This window comes from Macrotis lagotis, chromosome 3 (genome assembly GCF_037893015.1).
Source record: "Macrotis lagotis isolate mMagLag1 chromosome 3, bilby.v1.9.chrom.fasta, whole genome shotgun sequence".
Classification (NCBI taxonomy): domain Eukaryota; kingdom Metazoa; phylum Chordata; class Mammalia; order Peramelemorphia; family Peramelidae; genus Macrotis; species Macrotis lagotis.
In genome coordinates, this window is record NC_133660.1 from 56,552,060 (window position 1) to 56,576,095 (window position 24,036).

Here is a 24,036-nt window from a genome sequence, read left to right on the forward strand (position 1 = left end):
AAATAGACTTGTACAGGATCAATAAAGAGAAGAACCTTAGATTCTTAGAACAAAAAGCATTAGCAACTAAGGGAAAGGAGAACTTTCTAACAGAAGGAAGCAAAAGTATATTTCTCTTTAGTGCTTTTTAATTTTTTTCCCTTGCAAATATGCCAACCAAAATTGTGCAGGAATACTGCAGAAATAATATATAAGATGGCTGTTTTGTTTTGGGAGCACAGTTGCCTTTTAACTGAAGAAAATCTTTAGCTGTCTAAGTAAAATTGATACCATAGATTTGCAGGTATTTGAAGAAACAGATGGACTGGAATAGCAAAGACTTAAGAAAAAAATGGGAGAAATCAAAATCCTACTGTGTATGCCTAATGCTATTTCAGAAAAGAGAAGAAAAGAGCCATTGTGTATTTACAACCAAAAGTTTTCTTTTCCCTTGATGCACAAAACACCAGTTGGATTCAGTCCAGTATAGGAAGGTTTATAGAATGGGACACTTTTAATTGGTCACTTAAGCTTAAATTGGTGATATTATTATGCTAATTGAATTGTTTTCCCTTTTCAGGGACCTCAGGGGCCTCCAGGACAAAAGGTAGAGTATAAACAATAATACTGTGAAAGTAATTATGCTCCTTAGTGCCAAATTGAAACTCTGAGAGGTGAACAGAATTAGCTACTGTAAGCCACTTTGGAGCAGTTAGTTGAGTCTGTCAAGTCTGTTTTCCCAAAATATAACTTCATAATGTATGACAGAAAATTTCTAATTTCTCCCATTATAGGAAATTTAAGCAGTCCAGAGCAGACTGTTTTTAGTCTGTCTTCTGAACTTCTGGGTTAAAAGGTTACTCTAATTTTGTTATTCAAATACTAGTAAAGTCATGAAGCCAAGCTTTTAAAAAAGTGGGATAAAGTCTCAAATTAAAAGGATTATAATTTATTTGGATGCTCTGTTGCCACATGACCCCAAAACTGACCACAAGAAACCATGAAGGTAGGTGTTAGTAATAAAGTGTTGGACTGGCTGTGCACAGGTAGCTTGGGGCTGTCTTTATTTTTCTGTGAGTCTTGGCATAATTTATGTTCACCAGGATCAAATGCTGCAGTTGGATAGAGTGAATCAAGAACCTGAGTGATTACATCATTACACAATGCTAAATACATCAGTAGCTCATTCAACAAATCAGTGAAAGCTCCTTGCCCTCCTCTTACACAAGTACCACTGAATTCCCAATTTTTAAAAAATGCTTTTGAAGGGGTCAGCTAGGTGGTTCAGTGGATAGAGCACTGACCCTGAAGTTAGAAGGACCTGAGTTCAAATCCAATCTCAGACACTTAACAATTACCTAGCTATGTGACTTTGGGCAAGTCACTTAACCCCACTGCCTTGCAAAAAAAAAAAAAAATGTTTTTGAAGTATTGAAAATAATGTTTCATATCTGTTCAAAGAAGTAACTAGGAAAGTTGAATAGAATCACTACTGTTAGAAAAACAAGTCTTCTCTTTTAAAATTCCATATTGCTTCCAGAAATGAAGCTTTTAAAAAACCTTGTCAGCTGTCAAAACACAATCTTTCAGACCAAAGTAAAAAGCTAATGAGTTGTAGGATAATTCATGTCAGAACACCATGTCCTTAACAATAATGTCTCCAATAGGCACAGTGTGAAATTGTAAAGCTACCCTAATCCACCCACTGCCGGGACAAAATTACTTTTTCAGTCTTTAGGAAGTCCATTAATAGCACACACAATATTAACAGTAAAGAGAGGAAGCTACTTTTTATCTCACTCTCCTTCAGAAATCTTCAAATTGTTTGGCAAAAGAAGTCATTTTTAATAAAGTCTTTTTCAATTAAAATAAAACCATCTTAACATTTTACAGAGGCTGAGAAAAAAAATCTGTTTGTTTTCCGGTGCCAGAAAAGGACTGTACATGCTGAATTTAAAACGTGGCTTATCCACAGTCTAGGAAGGATAGTATACTCCAAGAGGGGAAGTGAAAGGAATGTTTAAAGTATTGCATAATGTCTTTATACCTTACTAGATGTCATAGCTTGCACTGGGCAATATTTAATGGCTCTCTTATCTTCCAAGCCATTGCCATTTCAAAACAGAATTTATATTCCTGTCATCTAAATACTGACATCCAATTTTGATCTTTGTAAATTCAAGGAAAAATAGTTACGTGGATATTGACAATTTTAATATCATACAATTATTTGCTTTTTCCTCCACAAATATCATTTAATTTTCATGCTCTTCTTAACTTGTTTCTCTCTTATCTTTTTATTGATACTATTATGGGAAAGAGTTTATTTTTGTTTACCTTTTATTTCATTGAAATTATTAATTGAAATGCAGGCATCTTAAAAGAGTTGCTTTTGTTGTTACATTTTTCTACACTGAGCTGTTGCCAACATTTCCTACAAGCACAGAGAATAGATAAGTGTCACCAGCTGGTGCATTTGGATTTCAATCTAAGCTATGAATTTCTTTTTATTAGGATCACATATTAAATTCAACAGGATTAGTGTGCTTGACTAATAGAGAATAAAAACAGGATTTGATTTTAATTTTCTAGTTTGTAAGGATGCATGAAAAGTATTATTATATGATCTTACATAGTTCAGCAAGTTTAGACATTTCATAAAGTTGGGAAAGAAAACTCACCAAGAAGAAGGAAAAAAAAATGCTCCATTGAGATAATGAATTTGATGCCATATTAGAGCAGCAGTTTTTGCCTTTTTCAATTTATCTCTATGTATCTTTCTGGCAAGTCCCTACAACCTGCCTGCCTCAGTTCCTCAGCTATAAAATGGACTGGAGAAGGAAATGGCAAACTACTCTAGTACCCTTGCCAAGAAAATCCTAAAATGGGTCACAAAGGGTCAAATATGACTCAACAACAGCAACAGCAACTGTGTGATTACTTGTTTTTCCATATAGATGACAATTCATTCATGTCTTCTAATCTTGAGTGATTCTTTTCCTTGAGCTCAAGGCAACCTGAAGACTATTCATTTGTCCCTCACAGTTAGGGCTGACTGACTGGTCCTTCTCTATCCATTTAATGATTCTCTCTCTCTTCTCTCTCTCTCTCTCTCTCTCTCTCCCCCTCTCTCCCCATTTCCTTCTTTCCTTCTTTCTTTCTTTCTTTTTCTTTCTTTCTTTCTTTCTTTCTTTTTCTTTCTTTCTTTCTTTCTTTCTTTCTTTCTTTCTTTCTTTCTTTCCTTCTCATTCTTTTTTTCCATTACTCAGATTCATTGCCAGTCATTTGTTTCAGCTTATTTTTATACACATCATGCCTTTCAGGGGCTTTTTGATCTGCAATTTTGATTCTCCAGAGATCATGGTAGATTTAGAACTATAGGGAATAATGGAAGGAAGGAAGGAGGGAGGGAGGGAGGAAGGAAAGAAGGAAGGAAGGAAGGAAGGAAGGAAGGAAGGAAGGAAGGAAGGAAGGAAGGAAGGAAGGAAGGAAGGATGGGAGAGAGAGAAAGAAAGAAAATGAAAGAAAAGAAAGAGAGAGAAAAAGAAAGAAAAAAGAGAAAGATGGAAAGAAAGAAGGAAAGAAAGAAGTAAGAAAGAAAGAAAAAAGAAAGAGAAACAAAGAAGGAAAGAATCGAATTTGATGATACATAAAATTTAGAATCATAAAAGTTTTATAATAATATAATATAAAAATCATAATAATTTTCCAAATGTAATCCAACCTAATCTACTCCTATTTAATTGTATTTTGTTACTCTTTGGAGTAACTCAAAAAGGGAACTCATGGAAGTAGAATATAATTCTCTGAATGCATTTGAAAAATGCTATTTAGAAGGAATCCCTCTTCCATTTGGATTCAGAGTAACTTTGGCCATTACTTTCCCATGTTTTACTTGAAATTGTTCATATTGTTGAGTGACAGTATCTCTGTGGCATCTCAGAATCTAGAATAATCTTAACATCTACAACAGAGACAACCTATTGGAAGACACATTTTAAGGTTTTATTTTCTTCTATTGCAAAGTTTAAAAATAACAATAAACCAGAATTTTATAACTTAACTTTTTTCCTATGAAAATGGAGTCTGTTTAGAGTCATCAGTGATAACTTGACATTTCTATCCCATATATATATATTTTTTTTTTTATCAAGGAAACCTTTGAGATGTAGAGATGAGAAAGGACACATAAAGTTCAGTAGGTTTTTTGGCAAATATTTAAGGCATCTTATCAATAGTGCTTTCCTTCTAAAAAAATTATTTCACAAAAATATATCTCGATCTTTGGGTGCTTTTAAGTTTGTTTTGCTCCTTGATTAGATTTCCTTCAAAGTTCTTAATCAGCTCCAATTTCTTTGCTTCATTTTCTTAGATTACATTTCTCTGTCCTAAGATATCACAAGGGCTACTGAGATCTTATATTCAAAATGTATAAATTTCATGGTCATTAATTATGAGAATATATATATATATGTATATTCAAATGGCTCTTATCTATTCTCTCCCACAATACATTTCCATCCATTCATGCCAATTCTTCTGTATGAATTTTATCCAGTTTCTTAAAGTTTATCGTGTTAAGAGGCCTTCTTCATTTTCACTCAGCCTCACAGGAGCACCAGTAGAGTGTTCTGGATAGCTACCTGTGATCTCTCACTCTTGTCAATCCAACTTCTCTTCCTTTCATACAAATTCTCTTCTTCTGGATTCTTCATTGATTATATATATATATATATATACATACATACATATATATATATATATATATATATATATATATATATATATATATATCCATTACCTTCTATGTGATCTTAAATTCTTCAGGGACAAGTTCTCAATGCTATATGATAACAATAGTTTCAACCAATTGGAAACTGAATAACCTCATTTTAAAGAATGAGTTGGACCAACAATAGTTTCAATACAGTTGTCTGATGAAAAAAAGAGTGGGGGAGGGGGGAGTTTGTTGTTATTAGAAGCTTGGGGTCCATAAAAGTTGCTTTGCATTTTCCTGAAAGCAATCCAGTCTATCTCCTTTTGGACCTAACTCCTTGACCATGTATGTTGTCTATCTCAGGCTAAAAACAGTGTTCAGAAATCTTGGTAATGGATGTTCTTCATCCATTTGGCCTATGTAGATAGAAGGTTTTTGTGCTTATGCATTGTAATGATTCTTGATATTAGTTAAATTCCCTAGAAATATTGAAAATTAGAGTTAATGTCTTTGTTTTTATTTTCAGTCAATGAAGCAGATTGAACTATTGTATTTACCTTTAGCATTTTCTTATGATTTTTATCTTTTCTTCTAATTTGGTTTTAAATTTTATTCTAAATGAGAAATTGCTAGTTATTTATCTGATTCTGCACAGTCTTATGATTCTGAAATGAGTACAACATTGGTAATTAATCCTTTTCTTGCTGTTAAGATACAGTTTCATTTTGGTGATATTAGTTGGTGTTCATATTCAACCTTCCTGAAAAAAAAAAGTATTCATGTTATACACCCATGCAACTCCCATCTAAGTCACCTACCAGTCTAATCTCCAACATAATTTTAGCTGTCCTTTTTTGATCCCATCTTAAAATGATCCCATTGTATAGATGAGGAATCTGAGGATCAGAGAGAGAAAATCACTTACTCAATGACAAATAGAATGTGAGTGACAAACCCAGTCTATGCTCATAAGTTCATTGATTACAAACCCAGGGGTCTTTTTTAGTATAATAGAATTCCTTCTTTACTTGTCCTTGTCTTATGATTTCACTTATTGGAAGAATGCCAATATGAATACATTTTTGTGTCACTACTAACACATGGATTAATTGCTGAGTGGACTAAGATCTTTCAATCAAGTAACAGTAACTAAATTAATATTTTTAGATGATCTAAAACCTGTTAGATTTTTGAAACTTTCCTATTTACTATGACTCTGTCCCTATTTGGTGAGAAAGGGGTGACACAGAATTAAGCTCCATTTTGTATTTTATTTTCCTTTCTTTGAGGATTTCAGCACCTAGTGGTCACCTTGTTAGAGATAAGCAGCCTTTCTGTGCACTGCGAGGCTAGTATTTACAAAGTATATACAGTGGGTGCTTGGAACTGTAGTAAGTGTTTTATCTAATTTGATTCCCCAGAGAATATGCCCCATTGGCATATCTTTCAACAAGTCAGAGTGACATCTATGTTATGGGGGGACATTGTAACAGGACATTTTAGTAGGACATGATACACAAACATTTACATTCAATATGAAAGAATTTTATTATCTGCATATCAATGAAAGCAATTGTATTTTTCTCATTAGGGTTCTATTGGAGCACCTGGCACTCCAGGGATGGATGGGAAAATGGTGAGTTCCTTTGTTTTCACTCTTTCAGGTTGAGTAAGAAAATATGTTAATCATGATTAACTATAAAAATAATTGATGTATTTTTATGTGTATATATGTTTACATATTTGGACAACAGAAAATGTCCAAAATTATATAGTGAAACTTTTCGAAGAGACTACATAAAAACATAGAAACTCCACTAAGGAGTTTGAAAACTGGTAACAGATATTTGTTGAGATTTAAAGAGTTTTCCTGTTATTTTATGACATGACAAAGCAAAGTCCTTGGCATAAAGTTAGTAGAAGATGATAGATCTACCTCCTTTGGCATTTATGGAGATAAGAAAAATGCCTTCTAAATTTCTTCATGTTTATAGGAAACAGATTCATTTTCTATTTTTTAGGAAATTTGGTTATTCATCTATCTGAATTAGGAAAGTAATTCTTTCTCTTCATTCTTTGATGAGTGAAGTTTGAAATGCATTATTTTGATACAAGATTTTGACAGACTATTTGTATCTCCAGCTCCTGTCATGTCTTAGGTAGCTGCTAATTAATACACTATTAATTCATACCATATTCAGATGAAGAGAAAGTAGAAATTTACTTTCAGATTTAAATAAGGAATAGGGACTGTATCTGTGATTTCATTGGTAGAGGATTCCTCCCATTACAAATTAGCACTTGTTCTGAAACTTAAAAGTCAGTAATTGCCTAGAACCTAAGATATTAAATTACTTGCCCAGGGTCAACCAGTTTGTGTCAAGGGATGGGAACTGAACTTGGGTTTTTCTGTTTTTTTTCTGGTCTGGAGTCTTACAAGCTCCTTGTCAGAAGTTTATATAATTATTGGAGAAAGCTCCACACCCCCCCCCAGCAAAAGAAACCCCAGCAAGCTGAACTAGGGAGCTGTGCTGATTCTGTCTCCCTCAGAGCCCAAATATTTGTCCCCTTATAATTGCATGAACCACTAGCTGGTTCATCATGTCTCCCTTAAGTCTCTGATCCCTCTGGGTTATGTTACAGAAAGTCTCAGCAGATCAAAAAAAATGTAGAATATGCCTACTGCTAAAAAAGGGTCAATTTTTAAATTTTGGTGCCCTTGTTAGTACCCAATCTTCTGAGTAGTTAAAATAAATCCTTTTTGCCTTTCATTTTGACTAATTATTTTTTAAACTTATTCATCTTTTGGGTGAAAATCCATGAAGGGCATTTAATTTCTAATTCATCAGAGATGGGGGGGGAAATATACTTTATTCTCTTTTTTTTGGATAAAATTCTTATAGAATGTTAAATTTCAAATCCATGTGGAATGGAGTTAGACTTCAAAATGTCCCTGTACTTCAAAATATTTTTATATTTAACTCTGTGAGCCTTTTTTATGTATTGCTGAATTTCTCAGCGAAGTAAATGTTCTCCATCAAGGCTAGTGGTAATTTTTGTCAATGCCACAAACTACTTACACACATTGGTAGTTAGTTAACTCTCTATTCCTGTATTTTTCTAGTTAGCTTCTATCCTTTCATAGGTTCAGATAAGCATGAAACATTCACTTTCTGTTTCAGGTATGAATAGGTATAGAAGAATAATTAGCATGGAATTTTTTAAATGTATTATTTTCAGGAAACCGTTAGGAAAAAAATCCTTGAGACAACAATTTTTGGATGCAAAACAGCAGAGATCAAGGCAAGCCTCTATTGAATGGTAGAATCCCAGCTATAGAGCTGGAAGGAAAATTAAAGTTCATCTTGTTCAACATTCATTTTACAGTTAAGGAAACTGAAGCACCTATAGAATAAGTGCTCTCTTGCTCAAGGTCTTTCAGGTAGTTTAGTGGCAGAGCTGGGATTCAAATCCAAATTATTTGTTGTAGAACTACACCATGTTGTCCCTCAAAGCACAAGAGCTTTGCATAATAAGTTGTGATTTTTCTCTTAAATGTAAACATATTGGGAAGCAGCATAGAACTTTAAAGAACCTTTAACCTGAAACTGTTGTTCAAATTTAAAACCCCCATATATGTCCTTATGAAGTTTCTATGTGTTTTCTTTTTATAAAGGAAATATGCAATTTCCTTGCAGATTCCTTCAATTCAAAAGAATGTGTTTGGTTTTCTTGTCCTGGTCGTCAAATTTAAATTGTAGTTCAAGGATCAAAGGGGAAATTCTAAATTTGTGGATGTATGTTTTGATTTTTACCTTCTTTTATGACATTTTTGAGTGATTTTCCTGTACACATTTCCAAAAATGGTGTCAGTACAACTTAATTAGACTTGAACTTATTTTTTTCCCAAGCTCGGTTAAGACTATAAATATCAACAGACTTAAAGCATTTACTCCAAAACTTTTTATACAGAAGGTTTGTTACCTGCATGTATGTTTTTAATTTTGTTGACACCTGCTATGTCATCTCTGGAAAGGGGCCTCACACCCTAGTGAGAGTACTTGGGGGAATGATGGGATAATACCATTTTGAGAGAAGTATGACATGAAAGTTAAGCTATCAGAAGGTAGGCAAGAATAGTATAAGTAGTATAACAGACAGATCATGTCTTAAAAGACAAAACTACTTTGGAAGATACTTCATTTTTTCTGTTATTATCATCATTTCACACCCAAATTTGTTTTCATTCAATAGGAAGAAAGTTCTATTTTTGGTAAATTCGAAACATATCAAATAAAAAAAATAGCACAATAACTTTAATATTTATTTTTCAAAAATATACATTTGCAGCCAACAACAACAATGTAAAACAAAAGGTTTTAAGAAAATCAGAACTTTTTGGAGTAGCCACTCCCAATCTGTCCTGAGTAGACACTCAGAGCATAATTTAGACATGGACTTTTATACTTTTTTTCTATTTTAAATGATGTTAAAAAGCAAACACAAGTTAATTCCACAAATGTCTCTAGAGAGGAAGAACTATACTTCAAAGGGGGTAATTTACTTTTAGCCTTCCCTCTTGGTAGTCTTTTAGTTATTGGGTTTTGTTTACCCAACATCTTTGTGGACAGGACAGCTAGATGGCATGGTGGGTAGAGCACTGTCTAGTGTCAGGAAGATTTGAATTCAATCCAGGCTCAGAGTTATTAGCTGTGTGTAAGTCACTTAACCTCTGTCTACCTTAGCATCATCATCTGGAAAGTAAGGATGAGAATAGCTTCGACTGTAAGATGGAGATAATTATAACCTGCTTCCCTGGATTGTTGTGAGAATAAAGTATGGTAATATTTATAAGACTCTTTTAAAACCTTAAAGCATTATGTTAACTCATAAATAGTATGAATTAGAAAATTTTAGATATTTCTTATTAGTTTTTATAATTAAAATGGAAGGAAATATCTCTACTGAGATCAGAAATGTGGGGTCAGCAGGGTAAACTGAAGAACTATCTAAAACATTTTCATGTGCCCCAGATAGTGAATTATGAAAAAAACCATTTCCAAAGATAGTTACCAAGTTGTGCTCTTAACTCTTTCTTGTTCAACATAACAAAATCACAGAAGCTCTAAATAAAAAGAGACCTCGAAGTCCATCTAGTTCAATTTGTGCATGAATGAGCATCCCAATAAGAGAGTTCATCCAGCCTTTGCTTGAAGACTACCAGCAAGGAGGAACCCACTACTTCCTAAGGCAGACCAATTCAATTTTTGAATAGAATTTTTTTAAATGATATTTTGCTGATATTTATCCAGATAGTTTTATCAATCACTTATAAAAGAAATTAGAAGGTACCCAGGTAGTACAATGGATAGATCCCTGGGTTTGGAGTTTAAAAGACCTGACTTCAAATACAGAAACCCTAGGTGAGTCACTTAACCTTTCTCTGCCTCAATTTCCTCAGTAAAGTAAGGAAAATAACAGCACTTACTTCCCAGTGCTGCTGTGAAAATCAAATGAGATACTATTTATAAAGCATAATGCCTGATACATAACAGATGCCTAATAGATGCCTTTTTCCTCCCCCCTTCCACAATTCTTTGTTATGTCTCTTCTCTTTTTCTTACGTTCCTGTACTGTTCTGAAGTAGTCTAGATTCTGTATCACATGAGGCACTTAACTGTAAATAGTTTTTTACTGATCACTGTTTCAACATTTTTTTTAAATTTTCAAACTCATTAAGAGAAAGAATCATGTTTTTCTCCTACTCCAAATTTATTTCTGCACTCCTGTGTTTGAATGTTTCATCTTCTTCTTCTGAATTTTACCTATGTATCAGTCACATTTTTAAAAACCTTAATTCAGTTGACATATAAAAATCATTTAGCATAATGATCCTTATTAGCATGTGACCCTGATTAACGTAATGACTTGTGGGTACTTGATTAACAAGCACTTTCCTATACAATAACCCCCTAAAGAAATGCCGGAATTACCTTTCCCATTTTGTAGATGAGGGAGCTGAGATGAGAGAGGATGAATGACTTGCCTAAAGTCACACAGATGGTGGAAGAATCAAGATTTGAATCCAAGTATTGAAACCAACAGAATCTTGCAATGACTCTACTTTGGCTCTGTCCAAAATCATACAACTAATAAATACTGAACTAACACTTGAACCTCAGGGTCTTCTGGCTGAAATCTAGTTTGCTTTCTGACACACCCTGTTTGATTTTACAGATATAATTGCAAGCAATGCAAAATAATATCATAAAGTTTAGTGACTAGGATTAGACATGCTTATCAGAATCTGAATCTATAAGGAAAATCACCACTAGTGGCACTTATTTCTGGTTACATTCTGGATGTTCTGGTTGCCAAGCAGTAAGGAGACCAAAGGATAAATAAGAAACTCTGGAACTATATAGATGTGCCACATGAGACTGACTAGCCTTTTGAAGGGCAAGTTAACCAATATTACCCACAATACTACTGCAGACCACAGGAAGGGAAAAGCCCTGGGATCTCCCCCAGCTAAGCCATTGAAAGTTTCTTGGGATTCATTTTTACCTTCCTCATTGGAATCTCTCATGTATCATCCAAACCCTCACAAAAGTTGGGTTGGCTTGACTAGAGTATACCAGCAATAAAAGTAGTATAAAGCATATTTAAAGCCCATTCTGTGAAGAATCTCTTATACTTATCTCTAATGTCCATCCTTTAATTAAGTTGCTCTCCTCCCTGGTTGTGATAAGATAATAAAATATAATAATAATAATAATGATGATAATAATACACCTTAGTTATATAGCATGATGAGAAGGAAAATGGAAATTTTAGTGTACTTCTTGAAGAGTACTTGAGCTGAAAGTGCACTAATTCCTTATTCTGTACATTTTTGCTTTTAAAATTGTGACTTTCTTTTCCTCATGAACTACTCAGAATTATTTGCTATAATTATGATCTCTCTTTGAATCAGACTCAAAAAATGGAAAGAGTAAGGAGGAAAAAAGATTTTCTGAAAATAATAGGCAAGAAGGAGACAAATGAAAGAAAAAAAAGGTCTAAGGAAAATGAGTGTGTACTTGTGTATATATAAGAGATTGCCTGAGGTAAAATAACCTGAGTTGTGAAGAGTGATTAAGAGAAGGAAGAGGAGATGCAAGGACAGAACCAATGCAGAGTATCCTTAAGGGAAAAGAAAGGAAATAGTTGGAAAAAGTTGTTGAGTTAAATACTTCCTTGGTCTATGACAGCTTAATCATAGTCCAAAGTTGCAGGGGAGAGGGAGAATAAAGATAATTAGACTATAGAACTATTAGGGGAAAGGGATAAAAAGTGTGTAGACTGGGTAAAATATTTGGCGACTGAATATAAGGACAAAAGTGATACACATGAACAATTTTATGTATCTAGATCTATATCCCCCCCCCCAATATGTACTTATCTTCTCTGAAGCAAGGATCCATTCTTCCCATATACAGATTGTTTTGTGCTTCTCTAAGGACTAGGAAACACCTTAAGATGATTATCACCATTATTTTTTGCTCCAGCATTACTTTTATAGAATTTGGTGAAGCTGTTGTACCTGAGACACTTGTGCTTAAACCTTTGGCAAATTGCCTGGTTCTAATAGTCTGGGGTCAGATTCCCAAACCCTCTATCATAACTATTGACATCTGCATGTTAAGAACAATTAATATTGGAAATAAACTTAACAGGTTTGACTGTGCCCCTCAAATTCAGTCACTATCAATATGCTCTACCAAATATTAAGGAGGGAAAAACTGCCATCCTTTCTCCTCTTATGTTTCCATATCCAGATACACAACCTATATAAACCTATATAAAGTGGGAATGGGAGGTAGCATATAGAATGAGCAGTAATTCCTCAATCTACAGCCTAGAACTTTGTTCTCTAAGTCAGGTTTCCTAAGATATTACTAATTTTCCCAGCTCCCTCCCCCCCTTTCCATTGCTAAAGCCAGAGATATTTCAAAAAACACCAGGGTTTCAATTTCCTTTTTTATAAACAAAAGAATTGTTTCCCTTTTCCCCTTTTAGGTAAATAAATTTTCTTCCCTTCCATAGTTCATGTTCCATAATTTTTTCCCATGGGAGAATGTACAAAATCTAGAAATGGAAGAAAATGTATTGAGAAGAAAAGAAATGAAGAAGAGGGATAAAGATAGGGATAATGGATTGGCAACTGCTTAAGGACTTCTGATTCCAAAATGAAGGTGTCTCATGGGGTCATCAGGATAAAGGAGAAAGTTCCAAAAAGAAAGATATGATGTAAAAGTACCATATGCTAAAAATTCAAAAAATAAAACTAATTCTTGTTTCCCACTGCCATACTGGAAAACAATTGGGTTAGAAATTATGGCAATGCATACTGGTGTTGAGTGACCTCTTTTCCTGTAGTGCTAAATCTCTATAAGAGGACTATGTGCCTTTCAACTTTTTTGATATTTTTCCCCTTGAAAAATCATTATCTGCACTAGCTGAAATGAGGCTAAGGTGATGTTTTGCATTAGAGTTCTAAAACACATTTAGTCAGAACGAAAGCGGTAAGCCTTTCTTTTTTAAAAGTCAGTCTAAATTATTTTCAGCTTAAATATTCAAATAGTCATTTGGGAGTAATACACTGAGAATAGTATTGGAGTATAAAGTATAGGAGAGGAAGCACCATCAATCTACCTGCATTTAAGATGTCAGCTGCTGTTTTGCTTTATAACTACCTATAGAATTTCCTTATCATTTGGGAGTTTGAAATGTTGTCAGATTTAGGTGGGCAGGAGATGATCCAACAAGACATAAAAACTTTGCTTTTATAGAAAAAAGCTAAACCTTTTCATCTTATTGTTTTTCCTTATGTCCTTCTTATCTGCTTGGGTATATAAGCATATATAGCTATATAATAATGTGTCACTGAAATTGATTTGTGTAGCTTTGGTTCAATAATTGTACTTCTTTGACTTTAGTTTCCTCATCTGTAAAATAAGATTTTGGTCTAAATAATTGCTAAGGTTCCTTTCAGATCTGATATTCTGATATAATATATACATATACATATATATGTATATATATATATTCTCTCGCTCTCACTCTCTCCTTCCTTCCTCGTTAACTCATATTCTTTCTCCTTTCCTTCTTTCATATCTCTCATTTTCCTTTCTTTATCCTTTGCCCCCTTCCTTATTCCATTTCTTTCCTTCTTTCTTTCAACAAAAATTCACTGACCAACTACAATATCTGTTTCATGATATTAAAAAAACGCTTTAGGAAACTCTCATCTCCTTGAAAATCATGGAGCTTTCCCTGGTATTCATATATTTATAGAGAAACCTGTGGTGATACCTAAACAGCCCTTCCTTTTCCTATTTGAAGATCTCAATAGGTAAATTGTCATTCATACAACTCTAACTGTAGTAATTTTTTTGAAAGTTGGAGAAACTTCTATATTGTTACATACTGGCAACTGCTCTGTGCTCCATCAGTTCTTATCCTGTAATATAGTTCCCTTGACAATAACAGATTTGCCATCTCTGTTTCTCAGGTCATACCACAAATGCTAGATAGATCTCTTTCAGGGTTATTCTATTTTGCTCTTATTCCCTTGATCACAATCACCAAAGTGTACTTTCTACAGCTACATCAGTGTGACTTCCCCCCCCCATTATAGAGCTTCAACCTTTAAGCTTAGTGTCATGTCATCTGGTATATAGATAGAAGCATTTTTGTATAAAACATTTACATCAAACTGAGATATTGAATTCTTGGGTCTTATACTGAAACTGAAATAGTAAATGAAATGAAGAAAATCAAGCTTATCTTATAGATTCAGTTCAAAGACACTAATTGAACTTCTACTCTATGGGGGGAAAGCAAAAATGAAAACTAAAGAGTTCTCTCCTTGAGAGAGTTTATAGTCAAGTGTCATAGGCTAGAAGGGATCTTTAACTCTGCCTATTCCACTCCTATGATTTTACAAATGAAGAAAAAGAAGCCCATGGAGGTTGTGACTTGCCAGGTGCATGTAGCTAATAGCTAAAGGAAGGATCTGAATGTAGATCTCTCTAACCCCAAGTCTAGTACCCTAGTCACTATTCCACACTGTCTTTCCTTAGTCTACTAGAGGAAATATGGCAAGTACATAAGTAAATATGATGCAGTGTATAATAGGAGAAAGGAAAGGAGAGGTTAAATTCAGTTCAACAGACAACCATTATGTATTTTGGGCAAGATACTGTGCAAAAGTCCAGGCACTAAAAATTTTAAATGATACAAGTTCTATTCTCAGTGAGATTACAGTCTACTGAGCGAGCCATAGAGGATATATGGATATTGAAAGGGGGTCTAGATAAAGGATGGATGAGAGATAAAAGGATCAGTTAGGAAACTTCCAGTATGCCAGATGAGAAGTAATATGGACCAGAATTAATAGGGAAAATGTGGATGGAAAAATGGAGATAGATTTGAGAGATCTTATTAAATTAGAACAGAACTTGATTGGATGTGGGAAAGAGTGCAGAGTGGTGAAAAGGGAACAAGCATTCATTAAGCAACTAAGCATATGCTAAGGGCTTTACAAATGTTCTCTAACATTGGTAACTAAGTGGTATCATGAGGCAGTCATAATATAATAAATGACTTGTCCAACTGAGAAGTATCTCAGTTTTTTATTGAGAGGGAAAAGAGGGGGGGGAGAGAACTTATAACTCAAATTTAAAAATTTAAAACTATTAAAAATTATATTTATATTTTATTCAAAAATAAATTATTTGAAAATTAAAAAATCAAAAAAGTTTGTTGGAACTGAAGAAGGGACCTTGAATTTCAGGATAAGCTATGTATACTTAATGTCTATGGAGAGTGATCAGAACCTATATAATGTCATAAAGTAGAAAGAGAAGGGCAGCTAGGTGGTGCAGTGGATAGAGCACCAGCCCTGGAGTCAGGAGTACCTGAGTTCAAAACTGGCTCAGACACTTAACAATTACCTAGCTGTGTGGCCTTGGGCAAGCCACTTAACCCCATTTGCCTTGCAAAAAAACTAAAAAAAAGTCGAAAAAGAAATGGAGCAGTGGCTAGAACACAAAGTCTGAACTCAGGAAGACTTCATTCTGTGGTCAAATCTACTCTCAGACAATTGCTAGCTGTGTGACCCTGAGCAAGTCACTTTACCCTGTTTGCCACTGTTTCCTCATTCTCATGAGCTGAAGAAGGAAATGGCAAGATATTCTTGTATCTTTGCCAAGAAAACCCCAAATGGGTTCACAAAGAATCAGATGCCATTGAAATGACTGAACAACAACAGAGAATAAATTTGAAATAAAAAGGTCCGACTTCAAATTCTGTTTTCATTCTTTCTATATATTTTGGTAACTTTTTATCTTTATGTTCTTTGATAATTCATTTAATTTCTCCAAGATTCAGTCTCTTCTTGAAAAAGGCAAAGATTGGACCATATGATTTCTAAGTTTCCTTTCGACTCTAAATTCTAAGAGTATATACATGAATATGTGAATGAACAATTTAACATGGTTGGAAAATGATAACAGTCAGACCACAACCAGACTTTTGTTTTCCATCCTGGTGGCACTATTTCAGAAGGGTCCTTAACAAACTGGAGCACTTCTAGAGAAAGTCAGGTGGCTGCAAATAGTGCCATATGAGGATCAGGTGAAGTCAACAGATGGTGAACCTGGAGCAAAAGACATTCTGGGGGATGGGAACTGGGCAGGAAGAGGTACAATAGTCTTCTTCAAGAATTTGAAGGGCTACCATATAGAAGAAAATGCAAATCTGTCATTATGCTTGTATGCAGAGGACAGAACTAGGAGAACTGATTGGAAGTTTCAGAAAAATGATTCAAAAAAGTTTCAGATATTTTTGACATATACAAGGGAAAACTTCATAACAATGAAGTATTGCCTAAAAGTTGACTGGGATAATTGAATAGGTAGTGGTTTCTCTATTTACTTAGGGAGGCTGCAGAGGTGATTCTTATTATTTCTGCTATTGGTTTTCCTTTCCATTTTATCTGTTTCATGTATTTAAAAACAGTCTGGAGAATCTCTGGGCTTCACCAGAATGTCAAATGAGTTCATGATATTTAAAAAAAGATTTACGAACCTATGGAATAGATACTGGGATCTGTAAAGTTCATGTAAGATGGATTAGAAAAGGAAAAAAAGATCCAAAATAAAAAGAAGTAGCAAATAACTCAAGTTAAATGGTAATGAGAACTTAAGCTAGGGAAATGGCAATGGGAGGGGATGATGGCAAGATAATTACAAGGATTTGGTAAATGTCTTAAATGACCATTTACTAGTTCTATGACCCTGGGCAAATCACTTAACTTCTTTCTGCTCCAATTTCCTCAATTGTTAATTGGGAACAATATTGTGAGAATCAAAGCAGATAATATTTTTAATGTGTTTTGCAGTCTATAAAGCTCTACATAATATGAGCTATTAATATCACATAGATGCTTACTCACAGTGAAAAGAAATAATATATATATACACTCATAACCAAATATATATATATATATATATTACTTTAAGACCTTCATAGGACTTCATATTATATCATATGAACCTCTTGACAACCCTGCAAGTTAAGTATTATTATCCCCATTTTACAAGGGAAAACTTGGGCTCAATGAGGTTAAATCAGGTAGAATCAGAGTTAGTATCCTAACACAGGTCTTCTTGATTGCCATTCACCATGCTGTGCTATTTAATACACTGTGATGATAATATCTACTTGCAGAGTTTTATTTCTAAACCATTTTTTGTAATGTTTGGAGCCCCAAATTAAATGGGAGTATCCTTTCTAGGGTTGGGTAGAATTCAAGGATATATTTAGTGCAAGGTTTGTCATTTTATTTAATTAACAACTTCTCTTTTCATTTGAGGGTGAACCTGGCTTACCTGGAACAGCAGGACAGAATGGAACACCTGGACCTAAGGTTAGTTCAAAGAAAAAGTCATGTATGTTTTCTGTGCACTATAAAAATCTGCATAAAATATCATGTCTTTACCTTTTTGATGTGCTTGATAGCTAAACTTATGTGACCTTCTTTGACTATTAAAACCATGACACTCTAGAACATTTCTCTTTAAGTCAAAAAAATTATTGCCTGTGACCTCCTGATTAATGTTCATTATGCTTCAGCCTGATTTAGAAAACAAATAGGATATAATTAAGTCTCCACCACCACATCAGATATTTTTCCTCCTTTTTACAATTTTATTGAAATATTTTGTATTCCTATTCACTCATTTCCAATTATGTTTCTCTCACTTCTCCAGTCCAGGGAGCCATCCCTTGTAACAAACTGGGGAAAAATAAGCAACTCAACAAAGAAGACAGGGAAGGGATGGCTAGGTGGTGCAGTAGATAGAGCACCAGCCCTGGAGTCAGGAGTACCTGAGTTCAAATCTGACCTCAGACACTTAATAATTACCTAGCTGTGTGGCCTTGGGCAAGCCACTTAACACCATTGCCTTGCAAAAACTAAAAAAAAAAAAAAAAAAAAGACAGGGAGATCCATTTTCTCATCTCTTCCTCAGGGCCAGGCTTGGACATTATAATTTCATAGCACTCAGTTTCAATTGGCTTGTTGTTTTCTTTCCCTTTATGGGTCATTGCTTTCTTTATCTTGATTGCTTCTTATTTTACTAAATATTTCATAGGAATTTTTTTCCATGTCTCCCCATAATCCTTATGGCTTTAAGGTTTTTTCCTTTTTTTTTAAGGGTGGGTCTTCCTCTTTCTTCCAGGCTGGTTTTGACCTGCTCCATCCCAATCTGGGACAGTTTGACCTTCCATAAACAGTCTGGTGACTGACTCCATCCCCAGGGGTTTCTTATATTAATGCAGACATCTTATCACCTTGGTCTACTAAAGCTCAGAATTCCCAAGCTCAGGTGATCCCTAGCATTAGCCTCCCCAGAAACTGGGATTACTCCTCATGGACTGTCAGACCTGACTTATGTTACTAGTACTTATAGCAAAATGATTTTCCATTCTGTATCCCCCTGTATTTAGTTATTCCCTCAATCATTGGGCATCTACTATGGCAGAGATTATTATCTTTAGAAATCCCTGGTTTCCAAGATGACTTTGTTTTCCTGATGGTCAATGAATTTGCATAAATCTGTAAAGTTGCAAGTCATTTTCCTTCAGCTACTTACTCTCTGAGATATATAGTCCAAGTATCATTGTCTTCATTTTATAGATACAAAAGTTGAACTCCCTCTCAGTAATTGAGTTTCAGATCAAACATTCTACTGCTAAGTCTAGTGTTTTTTTCTACTCCTCCATGATGACTTTCTGCAAAATCATAGATCATTTCCATGTTGCCTGAAATTTTCTATTTTTTTTAAAAATTCATTTCCACAGTTTGTTTTTGTTGTAACTCTTAGAAACTTATTTATTCTATAATACAATATTTTCATAGTAGAATGAAGACATAGTCCAATTTAAAAAATTAATATAGATATGGCCAAAGCAGTTAAGTCCTGAGATGGCTTAGGGCTGTAGTTATTACTGACTTCGGGGAAATTTCAAGTTTTCTCTTTCTTGAAAATTAAGGGGTCTATTATGGACAGTTATAGGTCACAATATAATTCAGACAAATTCCAAAAGCAGTTTTGCTTAGTGAACTTCCCTTAAACATAGGATTCTGTTTAATCCCATCACTGGAGTTTTGTGGATCTCCACACACACACACACACACACACACACACACACACACACACACACACATCCATCAGCTGATTTTACAGATCACATCACTGTTGACAGATGCCAAAGACAAACATCAAGTATATAAATGTTTCCTTTGCCCAGAAAGAAAGACAAGTAAATAAGCCTTTGAGACGTCAGCCATCTTCCTGTCTGGTTTTCTCTCTAAAATGCCAAATGATTGGAATTCATGAAGAATTCATGTTCATGGTGCTATTCTAGTGTTGCCTAGCAACCATCTCGATAGGTGTTGGATGATGAGAGTGGCCAGAAATACATGGAGTCAGAGGGTCATTGTTAGCTCCTGAGAATGAAAAGAGAATTGCCACTGAAACTAGGTTATGAGTTTGAAAAAGAGCATGGAAGTTGTCCTAAGCTGTCCTGTCAGCAAGAAGATCTGAGAGCACTGGAGACTTCTACTCAAACTTTTCGCAAAAGCAACTATTTCACAATGCATACAATTTATTTTAAGGTTTTTTTCTCTTTTCTTTTCTTTTCCTCTAAAGTTATAATTGAAACTCTCTTTACACTAGAAATATTCCTGCTTTTTTTACTCTCTGAGCAGAGAAGACTCTAAAAAAATCTCTAGGTTCTTTGACATTCCAGCATCCTCCAGAGGGGACTGAAATAGCCCAGTAAACAATTGATTCAGAATTTACTGTTTTGGTTAGGAGGTGGAGGGAAGCAACCTACAGATAGTGTTGCATTGCTGGGACTATTCCATTCCACTCAAACCATCATGGGGCTTTAAAATCCACACTGCTGTATCTATATCAGGGTTGGAAGTTCAGGATCAAAAATAAGAACAAGTTACTGGGGGAACCTTTGGCCCTGGGATTGACAGGGCCAATCAGAGGTTTTCTAGCAGGCCCTCTGCCACACTATTTATCACTCAGATGTATGCACTTTCTTAATCTTTTGACAATTTATTTCTTTGATATTTTGAATATGATGAGGAGTTGCTAAAAACCCATTGACTTCATTTATGTCACAGTATGAAATCTGCAATCCCCTGCATATGCCAACCTTATTTTAGAGGAAATCTGAAGGTTGCACTAAACAAATTTTTTAATAACAACTTTAAACAAAATGAAAATTACTATTTACAGATACTGCATGAAATTACTATTTACAGATACTGCATGAAATCTAAGATGTAATCCTGCCAATATCCATATGACAGTATATTAAATAGGTTGAACCTTTTCTTAGATCTCAACAATACAGATGCAAAGAATCAAGATGATCCTAGGTTTGAACAGTCTGCCTAGAATCAGTGCTTTTTTTTTTTTTCAGACAGCTTCTATATAGTCAATATCCTGCTTAAATCATTGAATGACAGAATTTTAGGGCAAGGAATAATCTAAAGTCAATCACTGATTTCACTTTACAAATCAGGAAACAGATCCAAAAAGTGTGATCTGTGGTCATACAGTCAGTTAGTGACTGAATCAGAATCAAAAACCCAGGACTCCTACCTTCTACTTCAAACCACACAGCCTTTTCTTTAGTCAATTATCGCATTATGGAAGGCAGAAAGTTCTTTAAAGTTCATTACCCTTAATTTGAAATCAGGAGTCCTTTTGTTGATTTTGAACTTATCTTTTTAAATTCCAGAGTCTCTTTATCCTGGTGTTTTTGAATTTTGTGGATAATTCTTTCTTTATGCCATTCATATACATGACTTATGGGTGGCATCCCCATATATCCCCTCATCTTTTCAGACATTTCTAACCAAATTCACTCATCAACAGGATCTCATTGAACATGTGAATAATGCACCTACGTCTTTTCTTTTTCTCAGGGAGATCCTGGAGAGCAAGGAGAAAAGGTAAGATTGCATTTATCTCTCTTTTCCCCCTAGAATGAAACGTATTTATTAATATAGTGCCTGCTGTGCTAAATACTTTATAAATATTGTCTCATTTGATTCTCACAAGAACACTCTGAGGTAGACACTATTATTACTGCCATCTTACAGTTGAGTGTTGTTAGGTCGTTTCAATCACATCTGGCTCTTCATGATCCCATTTGGGGTTTTCTTGACAAAGATACTAGAATGATTTTTCATTTTCTTCTCCAGCTCATTTTATATATGAGGAAACTGAAGAAAGTAGAGTTAAGTGACTCGCCCAGGGGCACACAGCCTCATGTCTGAAACTGGATTTAATCTCAAATCTTCATCACAATATTCAGTATTCCATGCCAACCTTTTAAAAACTTTCTAAACTCACTAGTCCTGCAAAAATTTGGCTCACTAAAGAAATTTAGTGCAAAAGTAAATAGATTATCCAATAGAAATATGGGTTTCCAAAATGAAGCCTGAAATTTTGCAAATGGAAGACAAGACTAGGTAACAGAATAAGTATTCGTGACTAGTGTTGAGTATATGAAGTAAAGAGAAGGAATGGTTAGAACAGGAGCACTTATCCAGCAGTTCATGAATTTCTTTTTTCTATATTTTGATGAACTTATTTTAATATAATTGGTTTCCTAATCCTATCCAAGTTGAAGGCCTACTCATATAATTTTGAGAAAGGTCCATAGAACTTACTAGACCACCAATGTGTGGGAAGGAGGGAAAAGGGAGGGGGTACAGTGGATAGAGTGCCAGGTTTGAAGTCTTGAAGACTCATCTTCCGGAGACATATACTAGCATATACAAGTCACTGAACCCTTTTTGCCTCAGTTTCCTCATCTGTAAAATGAGCTGGAGAAGAAAATGACTAGTATCTTTGCCATGAAAACCCCAAATGGGTTCACAAAGAGTCAGATATGACTGAAATGACTTTAAAAACAACAAATTAAAAGTAAATCACTGTCAAAACAATTATTGAGTGTCTCTGGCCTAACAGTCATCACAGTCCTCTCCTGACTTGACCTGCATCAACTACATACTCATGGAGCAGTTTGGGAGGTAATTCATTGTGTGGATTGCTCAATAGGAATTGAGGCATTGCTAAATTGATTGTCAGTTGTCAGATAATGATATAAATCAAAGAGCTATTGTCTATAATCTTATTTCTCATTAAAGCATCATACAATGTAAGTTTCAAGTACATTTTTCCTATTTCCTTAAAACTTAAATTGATGAAAAGTTCTTTGAAAATACAGTATCACTGACATTTTATGATCATTTCCTTTGTCCTTATGGTTTCATTCAGCCAAATTAATTAAAATTCTTTATCATTGTGGCTTTGCAAAGAATTTATAAGAGACTTTAATTTGGTATACTATGTACTGGAGAAAGGAATAGAAAAAAAAACACTCAATATTACATTTCTGTATGAGGCATTCAAGATCTTAGCTTATCCTCTTTCTTTTTTCCTTAGGGAGATTCTGGAGAGAGTGGACCCAAAGGTGACATGGGTGAAAAGGTACATTTTTTTGTATTTGAATTTTGAAAACTATGTGTATAGCCAAAAATATTATATATTGGATATGATGTGATACATAAATATGTGAGTTTATGTAGAATTTGTGGAATTATAAAAAGGAAAAAACAAGACTAATAACTCAAATAACTCTCAACTCCTTAAAATGATACATTTCGATGTTTATCATATTAATGTGGTATTGTTGTGTCCAAAGGAAAAAGTAGATTTTCTTATAGAGAGTGACTAAATGGATTTTGATAGGGGAAAATTCCCACCCTTAAATTTGCAAGTGAGATACTTCAATTTTAATTTGGAGACATTTAGAAATCTCTATCCCAGCCTGATTTATTTTGTTTAGTCAAATTAAAAAAAAGATAACATTTCAAAGGAAAATGAAGAGATTGCATACTTTCTTTATACAAACAGAGATAATATCACCTAACTAAATCTTTTGATGTTGGGTTGGAAATTTGCAACAGTATAAACCTGAAATTTACAGTGTTTGGAAAATTGAAAAAAAAGTCAGTTGTCTTTGTCTTTTAATTATATTCTCACTTTCCAGTGATTTCTGATGATAAGAACAATTTGAACACACTACATAGGAGGAGTTAAAAGATAAGGGGGGCTTCAAAAGGGATGGACTAGTTAAGAGACTTAGAACATATATATATATATATATACAACTCTAAGCAGTCCCTTTTATTAAGGCAGTTGGATAAAGGGCAGTGAGATAACTTAGTAGTTAGAGAATGTAATTGGAGTCAAGATCTTTGTCAAAATTTAGTCTCAAGCACACATTAGCTGAGTGACCCAGAGCAAGTTACTTAACCCTATTTGCTTCAGTTTCCTCATTCCCCAAATGAACTAGAGAAGGAAATGGCAAACCACTTCAATATCTTTGAGAATAAAATCTCAAATGGGGTCACAAAGAGTTGCACATGACTAATGACTAAACAGAAACAAAAATTATTGGTCAAAACAAACTATATATGGTAACTGAAGAGCCTGGAGAAAAGTCACATTTAAGCAGATGAAAAGATGACAAGATGACAGAGTTGTAATTTAGGAACTATTGGTCAGATTACTAATGGATGAGCCATAATATAACTTTTACAAAATAAAAGATTTATGTAATGATTCTTTTTCTAATTTTTATTAAAGATATTATTTGAGTTTTACAATTTTCCCCCCATCTTACTTCCCTCC

The 24,036-nt window shown here is 34.3% G+C and overlaps 1 protein-coding gene across 1 annotated transcript in view; it reads left to right on the forward strand.

The window, feature by feature from the left end:
- The window catches only part of COL25A1 (collagen type XXV alpha 1 chain), a 551,557-nt gene that overhangs the window by 429,781 nt on the left and 97,740 nt on the right, over positions 1–24,036 (forward strand). Inside the window, exons 11-15 of the mRNA XM_074228733.1 lie at positions 560–586; positions 6,288–6,332; positions 17,619–17,672; positions 21,258–21,284; positions 22,786–22,830. Coding sequence (XP_074084834.1) covers positions 560–586; positions 6,288–6,332; positions 17,619–17,672; positions 21,258–21,284; positions 22,786–22,830 — 198 coding nt within the window. The remainder of the gene's footprint in view (positions 1–559; positions 587–6,287; positions 6,333–17,618; positions 17,673–21,257; positions 21,285–22,785; positions 22,831–24,036) is intronic.